Source organism: Rhinatrema bivittatum, chromosome 1, assembly GCF_901001135.1.
Source record: "Rhinatrema bivittatum chromosome 1, aRhiBiv1.1, whole genome shotgun sequence".
Classification (NCBI taxonomy): Eukaryota; Metazoa; Chordata; class Amphibia; order Gymnophiona; family Rhinatrematidae; genus Rhinatrema; species Rhinatrema bivittatum.
In genome coordinates, this window is record NC_042615.1 from 114,652,095 (window position 1) to 114,665,573 (window position 13,479).

Sequence of the window (13,479 nt, forward strand, 5' to 3'; positions counted from 1 at the left end):
ACCATGGACAAAACAGGAAGACTAAATGAAAAAGGTCAAAGAACAGCGCCTGTGGGCTGAGCGGTTTGTAGTGGGGGAGGGAGGGGAGAATAACGTGTGTAGAAGGGAAAATGTATCTCTTCCTGCTTTCCAAAAAGAATATCAAGGGAAAACCCAACATACAGTGCCATCTGTGTACCAAGGAAGCATTTCTCTTTTTTGCCAAAGCAAAACATAAGACTAATAGTTTACATAGCCCAGGTTTGGTTTTAGAACATTGCTTTTTTTTTTTTCCTTTAACGATAACAGATCTACAGATTCTTTTGTAAACATGGGCAGGTATATTGTGCGTAAGACATACTGTGAAAGTGTCAGATGTGTGCAGAGGGTGTGGAAGGGAGTGGAGGAGCCAAGGTCCAAGGCAATCTGCTGCTTTTGCTAACATGCCTCACTTCTTCACTATCTTTCCTTCCAAAGTTGCCCTGACATCAGACTACAAAATCAGTGTTCAGAAATTCGGATTTCTTCTCTTTCAAATTCATTTTATAACTGAGGCTCTTCAGCCCACACATCTTAGAATCTGTTATCAGGAGTGAAATTAAAAATGTCTCCTACGTAGCTAGCTTTATTTAGCCCTAGAGGAATACATTTTATTCTCTCTTTTTACAAGCAATCATTGTTTAAGCACTCCTTCCAATAGATTTAAAATGCACAAAGTACAGCATTCAAAAAGAAAAAAATTGCCATTCTCAAAAACCCCCTCTCAGAGAGGAACCACTGAAAGCTGAACTGTATTTACAAGACATGAAGAAAAAATTAGACTTGAAAGAAGTCACTGACAGCTTTCACACACAAGTTCACAGCCCCACCTCAGATTATGCAATAAATCAGTACTTAACATATTACACAACCTTGGCGAGGTGCTGTCAACATCAGCGGAAAAAGATGTACACTACAGAAAGCAGCCCTTCAGGCTGACTAAGCACAATGCTCAACTACCTTAATGTCTTGAAACACTGCAATTATGTACTAACTCTAATAAAAAAATACACAGGGATTTTTAACTTCCTTAACAGATCCACATTTATTCAGGACATTTCCTAGTCTCTGCCTTCTCCTGCCCTCAGACTCTCATGTACTTCTTACAGCAACCTCTCTCCTAGCTCTATCCCCAGCAGCTGGCATCCTCTAGCTTCCCGACAATTTTGTCCCAACAGCCTCAGAACCCTCCTCTTACCCAGGGACATCTTTAGGCAAAAAGTGTGACAGCACCTGGGCCTCAGAACGTTCATGCTGCCCAGGCCTAAAGATGGCCCTAGAATGTAAGCCAGCGGCAGGAGACAAATAATGTGTGCAGACTCCCAACTCCTGCCTATGCCAGCCGAGAAGATGACGGGGCCAATCCTAGGGGCAGAAATGTTTCTATGCTTTGTCCTAATCCAAAAATTGCATCATCTAGTAACATAGCAAATGTCGGCAGAAAAAGGCCCAAGAGGTCCATCCGGCCTGCTTAGAAAGTCTGCAAGCCTAGCACTGCCACTGAGCCACTCAGCTGACCCCCATTACCAGTAGTCTGAAACACAGACCTCGCTGAGAGATCTAAAGGACAAAATTCAAGAAAACCTCAACTCCTGAACAGCTGCCGGCCATGAGCACAAGTGTTTTCTTTCTCCCTGTACAAATGTTCCCTGCCTGTGCTACAACAGGTGGATGCTACTCGCCCTCTTCAGGAAGACCTGACAGCGACAACATAACTGAAGACGACACTTTTGCACTTCAAGTTTTGGGTCAGACAGAAAATGAGAAGCACCAAAGAGGATGCCAGACTAAAGGTCAGAAATGGATGCCGGGGTTAAAAGTAGAAATTATTAGGTAATGAGGCTTGCTTCCACTCTTCACTCCCATCTCACCTCTCCACCGGGGTGCCTTCCAAAGCACCCAAGGGTGCTGCGTGAAATCCCGAGCTGGCGCCCTCCTCTTACCTGCACAGGAGACGGGGGAGATCTGGAGTGGGTAGTGCTGAACCTTGCTGGATGGCTGATCGTCGCTTTCTGTCGTCACTTCTACCACTTGGCACACGTCTGGAGGGTTGCTGACAATCACCTGGTCGTCCACGCTGCTGTCAGGGTACTGCGGGCTCCATACTGCAACAGAAAGAGAAAGGCACGCTGTTCATTCTCCCACTCATCTTACTTTATATCTACATGTCTTGCAGAGACAATGAGCTTGCGATGGTGCACGTGCAGAAGGCTTACGGAGCCTGGCTCTGCACCTAGGAAGACTGTGGCGAGAGCCTGAGCTTGCTTGCTTGCTGCCAGCCATTCGCTGTTTATTTCTAAACCATTCTGGGAAAGGCTGAAACCATACCCAGTACAGGTTTCATAAAGAGAAGGGCCGATTTCTGGAATACAAGTGGGCCTGTTTTTTATCAAAACTGCATTTTTAATAATCCTTTTTTTTTAAGCTCCCATCTTAAAAAAAAAAAACACACACGCACATATAAGTTAAGACTCCGAAGCACTGTCAGTGGGATTTTGTATTTCTTTATTTCACAAGGCTGTTAGGATTGTGATCCAAAAGCAGACGCACCTGAAAAATATCCAGACTCCACTTCATCTTTTTAGCACATGGCCTTCACTAAACTGAACTCTCCTCTGGTTTGATGGAATACCATTTTATTCCTGAGCCCATTATTTTCAATGGGCCCACATGCCTTAACATCTAGGAGGTCAATATCGATGTGGATTTTCAGCGGCACTTACCCAGATAAGTGTTCTTTATTATCAGGATTACTTTAGTATTTGTTACCTGGCTAACTCTGGACGGGCAGTGCTGAACAACAGCGCTACCCAGACAAAGAGAAATCACGTCCCAGGAACAACCCCCAGCACTGCTTCTCTTTACCCCAGGACAAAGATTTATCCAGACAAAATCCAGCCAGGGAGTGGGGGGGGGGGGGGGGGGGGAGTATTAAAATCTCAGGTTTTGTCCTGCTAACTCCTAAAGTTAAGCCAGACAAACCCTCTCTCCTCTGTGATTACACGGGCAGTAAAGAGGCTACTCTGCAGTGCCTCTCTCGTGCTTGCAGGATGTCGAGTCGCGATTTTTCTGGTTGAGTGCCAGAATGAAGTAACGGTGCACGCTTAAGGGCTAAATTCTGAGAAAACTGGGTAGACTCTTTGTGATCATCCACCTGAAAAAAAAGAGACTTACACCAGCTATTTCCCTGCAGCGACTTAAATGGGAAAATCTACAGGCGTAAACTGGAAAATCCAATATGCACAAGTAGTTTTCTCCCCGATCGAAAGACGCTTCCAGGAACACTATTATTTTTATGGGAAAAAGTACACATTTATTTAGTTGAAATCTCTTCTTTCCTGATCTCAAAGGATGGTCTAGGACAGTGGTACACAATACACAAACAGATAGAAACAATACAACAAAACTCTTACATAAAAGAAAATCCACGTCAGGATGATACTCAAATAGTTATGAAGTAAACACCCACACAACACAGAGCCACCATCTATTTTCTTTCCCAAGCATAACACCAGTGGCTGCATCGCTACCCCTTATCTCATCCAGCCTCAAAGCCAACCCCAGCCCAGCATGCCCCGTACAATTCTACACGATCCCATAAGAAGGCACAGCCATCATCAATATTATTTCACCCAACCACTGTAACAGCAATACACATACCAAGCATCCCACCCTACATTACATCTCCCTCACCAACATTCTTGTCACCCTAATCCATACCCCAAAATTGGGTTCATTAATTAAATACAATCGCAACAGTAAAATAAAACAGCCCTGACTAAAAACAAAACTTAACCTAATACCCTGAAATAATCAAATGTATCATCATCAGGGTTATCAGCAGTGAAAAAACTGCCAGGTTTTCACCGTTTTTCAAAAAGGTGAATGATTCCAGTCTGATTGAGGCAGGAAACCGATTCCACATGTACGGTACTTTATAGCTGCTGCATAGGGAGGCACACGCTCTATAGACTGAGAGCTTGCCAGCTTGAACCTTTTGAAAAATCTATCCCTAAATGGGTGAGAATTCCAGAGCAGACTGCGGCACCAGCCCCCATCTCCCCTCAGAGCCATTTATGACACACAGGGGTCCGCCCAAGGCACCATAAACTTCATTCACGGCTGTGAGCAGGGCGATCCCCCCCCACACACACACCAGTCCCACCCTCCTCCAGTAATTCAGTCTGTGATCGCGGTACAAGTCCTTGGTGAGGAGCCACAGACCGTGGCTCCTGGAAACCTAATCTGCGTGCATCCTGAACCTCACCTCCCAGGTGCTGATGCGGTCTGAGGGGTAGGATTCCTTTTCCCAATCCCCAGGGCTTCAAGTGCTATTTTTGCAGCACCCTGAAGGTCCCACTGGCCGGGTGAGCAGAAGAAGGAGTTTGAGAACCAAAGATCTGTTACTGGGCCTTCAAATCAGTCCCCCAGGTGCACTGTTAGACCTAATACCAAGCAGGCCCGGGATCTTTTGCTACTCTGGAAGAATGTATATGCCTAAGAGTGTCTTCAGACAAATGTATTTATACACTCATAGGTGGAGAGGGAGACATTTTCGTTAGAGTCTCAGCCTCCTCCTTCAAAACAATCCACAATAGCAGGACCAAGCTACAAATGCAGAACAAATCTGATCAGTTGTTAGGCTGAGCCTGAGCATACGTGCAATTTTAGTCCTAATGTTGCTCGTTCTTTTCAAATACCGAGTGCATGGTTTGAAACAATCTGAAAGGCCCACTTTCTACAGATTTTCCTCAACAAGTAACTGTGGTGAATTATCAAGTTTAAAACGCCAGTGTGCTACTAAGTCTGTGCTCTAAGGAGCTCAGCTATCCACGCGGGCACTGGGACCGGAAGCTGAGGCACTCCAGTACTGAACAGCTGACGCAATACTCTTGTCTCCCCACTTGTAGCCCTGCTTCTGCTTGCAAGAAAAACCCTTTAGCCAGGAAAATAAATCGAATGCTTTGGTGAGTATGGGAGAACCGTGAGCAGACTACTGCATTTTGCTTCCTCAGCTGCAGTCAGTCGCCGCATCACTTGCCTGCTGGTTCTGAGATAGGAAGAGGGCAATTTTCACAAGCCACTGACCTGGGAAAAAGGGTCAACCCCCCCCAGGCAAAAGCATCCACGTTAAAAGGAGGTGTCCTTGGGAGTGGGAATAGGGTGGGGTATTCGACAAAGCATCTAGTTTGGCATTTTCAGATCTGGGTGCACTACCTTGCAGGGATAAAGTAACTGCAGAAAAAGCAGGGATACATTTCTGGGGCCACTTCCCCACCACACCACACCCCCCAGGCAATTTGCAAAGGGCACGTACCCGCAGACTCTGCAACTACCTGCAGGCTTTTGAAACCAGCCCCTAAGATGCATTCAAATCGCTATGCTCTAAAGAGTAAGAAAAAAAAAAAAAAAAGAAAATCTCCCTATAAAAAAAACATTTCAAGCTCGCAGACTTCAATGGGGCGGTCCTTCCTTCATCAGGGGAGCTCGGCACTTGCAATTTTACTTCCCACCCCTCGCAGGATCTAGGAGGGAGCTGCTATTGGGAGCATGCAGCACCTCAAATGCACCCACAGGGACTTGCAGCGCTTCCAGAGGGAAAACCAATGTGAGCCCAGGACAAAGTGACATTCAGTTACAAAAAAAGTTGCTTTCTCCTGCTGGGAGTCAACAGCACTGTCCTTAAAGCTGCACTTCCCTAGGGAGCAGGTAGGCCAGCAAAGCTGAAATGCCCATTGGTTATCACTGTGGCACAACTGCAGGGGCACTGGAACCATTTTTTTTTTTTTTTTTTTTTTTTTTACAGTGCAGGTGCTAAAAACCCCTTTTGACCCCAGTGCCTATCACAGAAAGCTGAAGGAGGGTGGGTATGTGACAACTCCCTCATTCTACCTTAAGAAGCCTGGCTCAGAGTTTTAACCCAGTCATCCTTAAGGCAGAACACCGAAAGGGATTCTGGGTGAAGGGAGGCCCCAGGTTGCTGGTAGGCCCTCGCCATTCACCCAGATACTTGATAGATGTGCCTGATGTAACGTGGGCCCCTAATTTTGTTTTTTTTGTTTCTTTGAAGCACTGTAAATAAATACTTGCACCAGAATTAAGTTGGTCCAGTCTTATTGTGTTTCTGAGCTATTCCTGAGGCCACAGCAGGGTGACACAGCACCCCTCGCACCTGTGTACAGCAGAGCTGCATAATGACTCCTTCACCAATTTACATTACTGTGCCCTTTACTACCCGGAGGTTCCTAACACACCTTTCTTAGACACATCAGCAAAATGATAAGCAATAAACGAGGCAAAATGCCAGGCAACCCTGCAGACTTCACCTCAGTACTGCCAGAATGACTGTCCACAGAAACTACAACTGAACACTAGAAATCTAAATCTAGGCTGGTTTGGGCAGCTTTCTATGGAAGGTAACTGTGGCAGGCGTGTAATAATTTGGGGATAAATTCAAATCAAAACAGTCTGACTTGCCCATTCATGCCATTCCAGCAAAGAAAGCTCAGTATGTGGTCAAAGTCCAGACCTCGTGCGCACATCCCCTTTTTATCTGAATAAACAACAGCCAGCGCTGGTATGAGCTGATAAAATCAACACCACAATGTCAAATGCTTTTCTTTTGCCAAAGCTTTCTGTTTTGCTTTTCTTGCTACATATGTCATATACGGGAGCTAAAACTATTTTTGAAAATTCAGCATAGCAGCCCGTTCACAGCAACACTGCTGATTTCCATTAATGAACACACACACAAAAAAACGGCACCATACAGCAGAGTACCGAAATATTCAGTCTGGGGGGCTTCATCACTAGATACAGCCATAATGACCAAAATCAATCTATTCCTTTACCACAGGAGCTCTTCTAAATGACCCATCTATGATATGAAACTCTTCTGGGCACCAAAGCAAATATATCTTATATTTAGCAGGGCTCTTCCATCCATCACACAGTCAGCATTTTGCTGCAGTGGAAGCTCCTTCCACCGTTCAACATTTGCATCCCCTCACCATGCTAAAAAGGCCCTTGCTATACTTTATTTTGTCTGGCGTCAGGAGCTGTGCTTTTGTCAAGGCCTGGCCTCTGCTAGGCAGACAACTGAAACGGACTTTTTACCTCACTGCATACGTGACAGGAAACTGCCTTCCAGTGCTGGGGGGGCGGCAAAGAAAAAGAGAGCAATACACAGAAGCAAAGACAAAGCCAGAGATCACCTGGGTTCCGTGGCACTGTACCAGGAAATACATTGGGCAGACTAGATGGGCTTTAAGGTCTTCTTCTGCCTTCATATTCTGCTTTTCTAAGTTTTCAAGCTCTGTTCAAATTACTGCTATACCTAGCACATGCCTCCTGGACAGCGTGGCGGGTACGTGGCATGCCTTTGTTAATTGGTCAATATCTTTCCAGACTGCATATTTCTCCCCCCCCCCCCGGGTGCTGGAAACGCACGACTACTACAACCATTTGAATTCTGCTCATAAAAAGGCAGTCCACCTCCTAAAAGGTATCTAAGACTTAAGGAACTGTTTCATGAAATCAGATCGCAAGGGTACTAATGAATGAAACATTTCAGCCCTAGCGGGACTGAGATAACCACACTCCTGAAAGTTGGATCACACAGAGGAAAAAAAAAGAGAATTAAATAAAACTCACCAATCAAACTGCAAACAAACAACATTAGAACAGAGAATTTGCAGGCAAATGGTTGCACTGTCTGTTATGACAGAGAACACACAGGGAGGATTAATCAAATCAGTCAGGAATGTATCATCCGCTCATTACAAAATTCAGAATGATTGTATGCAAGAAATGAAACGGAGCAAGTAAAATAAAACATGGAAGGAAGTAAAAAACTTATTTGAAATACATCAAGCGAGGAATTACAAATTCAAATCCAACAGGGCACTATTTCAACAATCAAACAACTGCCAGTATCCGGGGATAAGCAATGCAAATCTGTGGAGGATGTTAAAAGACCAAAGGGACCACATTCAGTAAGCCGGTGAAGGGACAACTTTGCATTCAGAACATATCTGGTTAAGTTTAAAGGGATTTAGATAAAGTTAGCTTGATAACTTGTCACAGATACTCAGAGGGAGTATCTTTATCTGGATACCTTTAAACTTAACCTGATATATTCTGAATATAGCCGGGAAGGTTTAAAGGTATCCTGGTTAAGTTTAACTCCACTCATGTACCTTCAGAATAAAAAAAAAAATCTTCTGGGCATTCAAGCCCATCCCCCACCCCACAAAATGCCTGATCCCCTCCCAATCTCCCGAACCACCAAAACTGGAAAAAAAAAACAAAAAACCCTGCAGGTCATAGTGAGCTGAGGCCACTGCTCCCCCTCCCAATATTGCACGAACATTCACCGAGTCCTATCTTGCCCCCCCCCCTTCACACACAACCTCAATACCACCCTTCTCCAGTACATCCCAAACCCCAGCCGGGAGCACAGTACTGTCTTACTCACGCCTGGCCACTTCCAGCATTGCTCTGACAGCAGTGCTATTAATGTACGTTTCCAGCATTGCTGTCAGAGCAATACTGGAAGCAGCTGGGACCGGATAAAACAGTCCTATGTTCCCGGCTGGGGTTTGGGGGGTACAAGGGTTGGGGAGGATGGAAAGCATGGTGGGGAGGGGCAGCCTCAGGTTGCTATGTCCTGCATCTTTGTGTTTGTTTTTGGGATTTTTATTTTTTTTTATTTTGCTGTTTGGTGGGGGAGTTGGAAAGGGGATTGATCACCAGCCTGCAGTACCTTTCAGTATTTTGGGGAGGGCTTGGGGATCTGCCTGAAGGCCCAGGAGTTTATTCTTCAAATAAACTTGACAGACTATATTCTGAACCAAAATGGTTAAAGTACAGAGTTATCTGGGCACACACACCCAAATAAATTTAGGACTGCTCTGAGGCAGTCCTAGAGTTATCCAGATAACTTAGCTGGATAACTGTCAATGTTGTCTAAATTAGCTGGATAAAGCCGAGTTGTTTATCTGTAACGAGTGTTCTCCGAGGACAGCAGGATGTGGGGTCCTCACACATGGGTGACATCATCGGATGGAGGCTTGGTCTGGAACTTGGATCTCAAAGATTCTAGAACTTTCAAACATGCCCTATTGAGCATGTGCAGCTGTAGTCATCACCCTGCTCCCTAGGCGCAGAATCTCTCAGTCTTTATTTATTTATTTTTGCAGAGCCATGTGCAACACGTTATTCAGCTTTGCTCTCTCCTCACAGTTTTTGTAAGTGATTTTTTTTCTAGAGCTGCAGTTCTTTTCTTGCCTTTCCTTGCTTTTTGGGGGCACACAGCCAATGACTGTTAACAGGTGGTGCTTGGTCCTTGATGTGTGGTGCGATTCTACCCACAAACATGGCGAGTGGGTTCATAGGTGGGCCGCCATCCGTAGGATGGGATAGCACTGTATGAGTACTAGTCAGCGAGCTTTTACAGATTTTAGCTAGATAATGACTTATCTGGCTAACACTTGGTCAGTAGTGAGGGGACATATTTAAACCCCTGGTTTGTCTGGCAAAATCTGGAACTTAGCCAAACAAATACTTTTGAATGTCGATCTCCAAATTCTTAGGGGCAGATTTTCAAAGCCTACGCGCATAAATCCAGGTGGATTTACGTGTGCAGGGGAGGGTTACGCGCGCCGGGCCTATTTTCCAAAGGCCCGGGACGCACGCAAGTCCCGGAGCTTTAAAAAATGGGCGGTCCAGGGGCGGGGTGGGGAGTGGCCAGAGGCCTTTCTTATGTTGCTGGGTGCGCAAGTTACACCTGCCTCCGGGTAGCGCGCACAAATGTACCCCACACGCGTAGATTTAAAAATCCGGCCCTTAGTTATTTGCTTTTCATTCGTGACTATTGACTCCAAGGTCTTGCAATACAGCTACATATAGTCCTCTTAAAGAAACACATAAAAATGCAGGCAGCTATAGGAGTATTTAATATTAGACTGGTGTGTTTTTCCATAGCTACAGTGAAGACTTTGTTAAAAACAATGAAAGTGATTTATGGTCCAGTACCAGATAATCATTTCTTTAAAGTCCCTTATCTGTCCAACAGTGCAGACACTTTAGTTGCTTGTATTGTTTTGGTCTAACAGCAGCAAGGACACTGGTTTTGGTGGGCTGAAGATTACATCATTTGCAGAGGAATATTAAAAACATGATTGTATGGAAAAGCCTGTCTCCAACAACCCTCTAGAATTAACCCATCTGATTAGCCACATCTTCTTCCTGCTGCACACAAATTTCTACTATGCCGAGGAGAAAGCAGGGAACAAAGAGGTAAATGTACTGTGTTAAGAAAAGAAAGTGAATTAGGAATTGCCGTTATACATGCAAAATTGCAATAGCCTCCAAAAGTGCCAGTAACTGCATGCGAGAATGCCCCTAAGCTCTACAGAGTCCCTGCACTATTATATCAGCACAGAAGAAAAATGGGGAAGGCTGCATTTTGAAAAGGTTTTTGCACCAGTATAAATCCCAGTGGTGGAGGAGGGCATGCCATAGGCCTAACACTAACCAGCCACACAATCAGGCAAGTCACATCATGACAGAAGTTTGTTTTTTTTCTTTTTGGAATGGGGAAGGTTATTGGTCTCTTTTACTCACTAAGGCTTTGAAGGGAAGCATCCTCCGATATTAAAATAGTCAGTGCTACTCATTAGCCAGCAAGCCGAACCTCTGCATCAGAAAATATTTTCACTCCTCCTCCTTCTCCTCTCCCAGGTACCAAAGTACATCACCTCCATAATGCAGTCATGTCACAGCCAGCAAGAAATCTGAAGTTAGCTCTCTGGTGCTACAGCACTATAGCAGCACCATCTGACCAATTCAGTATTTAGATGATACTTAACCACTATAATGAGTCTAATGTGAAATGCAACCAATATAATCAACAGCTAAATGGCATTCACTAGACAACTTTCAAATTATCAACATAAGCATAGAATTAATGAGACCGTCATAACACCCAGCAGCCAAGACCTATATTTGTCTAATAGTTTATGTGGGTCATGAATAATCATCAGACTCAGGGCACGGCAGTTCAGCGGTTGTAATCTGTTCACTCCTCCTCTTAGGACAACGAAGAGAAAGGAAGGTATTTGGAGGAAAGTAATTCACTTTCTTTTTGGCTCACATTTTATTTGCATAAAAAATGACTATAAAAAATTCCTGAACTGCCGTGCCCTGAGACCGACGATTACACGTGACCCACATAAGCAGATGTGCAGATGTACAAATATAGGTCTTGGCTGCTGGGTGTTATGACGGTCTCATTAATTCTATGCTTATGTTGATAATTTGAAAGTTGTTTGGTGAAGGCTATTTAGCTGATGATTTAGATCAGGGATGGCGAACTCCAGTCCTCGAGAGCCGCAAACAGGCCCATGTTTTCAGGATATCCGCAAAGAATATGCATGAGAAAGATCTGCATGCACTGCCTCATTGTGGATATCCTGAAAACCTGGCCTGTTTGTGGCCCTTGAGGACTGGAGTTCGCCATCTCTGATTTAGATGATACTTGACAAAATTGTATGGATAGTGACATCTGTAGTGAAAATGACTTATGAAACTGAGATCTACTGATATAACTAGGGATAATAAATTTAAACATTTTGGCCTCCGTACACAGATGGAAGTGAGGCGAGAAGACGGCTTGGCATATGACCTATCTGCTTCAAAAACCGGCTTTCTGACATCCCCTTGAAAGTGAACCATCTGTGGTACGATTTTTGTAGAACTTGGCAGAAAAAGCTTTTACTTCATTTTAATGTTAGGGATGTGCTGTTGCTTCGTTTAGCACACGCTAATTCTTTTGCCTGCCTGTGGGGCATCCTTCCTTGAACATTCCGTAAATTACCTGCATAATCACTGCCTTTATTCCACATCGATTTCTAGTGAAAGAGCTCTTGGCAACTTTTCTAAAGCATCTCCCCAGTAAGTGAGACATTTCCAAGGCACATCCGTAGATAAAGCACTGTTCTAGCTGGAGAAATTGCTCATTATAAAATTACCCATCCAATATGTGGGTAAACGTATGCACATACATCCTGTATTAGCTTACGTTTACCCAGACTGAGTGGAGGTGTTCCCGGGGACAGAGCTGGGGGGTGGGGGGGGGCGGTATAGACTGACATGCCTACGTTTGGATTTTAGAAAGTCAGCACGCAAGTTTTCTTGAAAATTTCCAGCATTGAAAATTGGCAGGTGTTTGGGCAGTACTGTTGGTATAATGTTCAAAGCTAACATACAAATAAAAGTTCACTGTGAAAACCAATGTAACTGATGCACATGTTTGCCAGCGTTCTTATTTGGGTGGATACAAACTTACCCTCCATAATGAAGCTGGCAAAAAAAACCTTATCAAAATGAAAGAGTCAAAATATTCAAAAATTGTAAGGGCACAAATACTGTCCTCATGTACGGAAATGTGACGGTTGGCACAGCTTACCGACTATGTTCAGGGTGCTATAAACTTCTGCATTTACGGACGGCCAAGGGACGGCGCACTCCGAAAGAATCTGATTCACTCCATTACTCCACTGTGCAGATGATCCTGCTTGCTCCTGCTATAAGAACAGAAATTATGTAAGTTAGCCGACTCCAAAAGGAGACTAGCTGCTGACCTCTATATTGGTGAAATCGTTTTTATTCTTATAGCAAGCTACAGCCATCCTGCCTTGAATTTAATCCCACGAGAGTTAAGAAGCTAAGTGGGGCTTGGATAATTTATCTATAGGTGGCCTCCTAAAAATAAAATAAAATAAAAGCCACTGGATGCAGTGTAATGTGCAGCTCTCTTTTCTCAGTGCCCCAGGAATGCCATTTTTTCCAAAGAAATGTCAAACTCAAGTCCCATCTGCTGTAAACATTGTAAAGTAACCAGTTGCTAAGTTAGTAATTAATTACACTTTGAGTAAACTTCTGCCCTTTGCGGACAGGCACACACCCACATCGAAATTAATGATGCTTTTCGCATTTTTGAAACATGCTAAAAAAAAAAAAAAAAGCCACAGTCTGTAAAATTAATTTGCTTTGTTAGTTTCTGGCCATTACCCCACCCCTCTATGCACAAATTTCCCCACAGGGAATTTTTTTGGAAAAAGGATAAATTAGCATCCTGAATTTAAAAAAGAAAAAAAAAACCCACATAATTAGTAGCAATAAGGCTCATTTTCAAGAGGGTAAAAAACATCAATAAACTAGTAAATGCTTAATGAACTTAACTTTTACAAAACTGGGTTGTGGCCCTGATGTCCTGATGAAATTCTGGCATTGTTGCAGTTTGCACTGCTCTGGATCCTGAAGGCCAGATTATTTGCTCATCTCCTTACTATGATCTCGGCTTTCTTTTTTGCAGTAGGAAAAAGATCTGGCTCTTGCTTAAATTAAACATTTGGACTTTTTTTCCAATAGTTACAAAAGAAGTAAAATAAAAATTAG

At 43.9% G+C, this 13,479-nt stretch overlaps 1 protein-coding gene across 8 annotated transcripts in view; it reads right to left on the bottom strand.

The window, feature by feature from the left end:
• IRF2 (interferon regulatory factor 2) overlaps positions 1–13,479 on the bottom strand; it is a 152,067-nt gene that overhangs the window by 11,838 nt on the left and 126,750 nt on the right. For all 8 annotated transcript variants that reach the window (XM_029584746.1, XM_029584673.1, XM_029584455.1 and 5 more), the window contains 2 exons: positions 12,488–12,605; positions 1,962–2,123 (listed from right to left, as the gene is read on the bottom strand). In XM_029584746.1, coding sequence (XP_029440606.1) covers positions 1,962–2,123; positions 12,488–12,605 — 280 coding nt within the window. The remainder of the gene's footprint in view (positions 1–1,961; positions 2,124–12,487; positions 12,606–13,479) is intronic.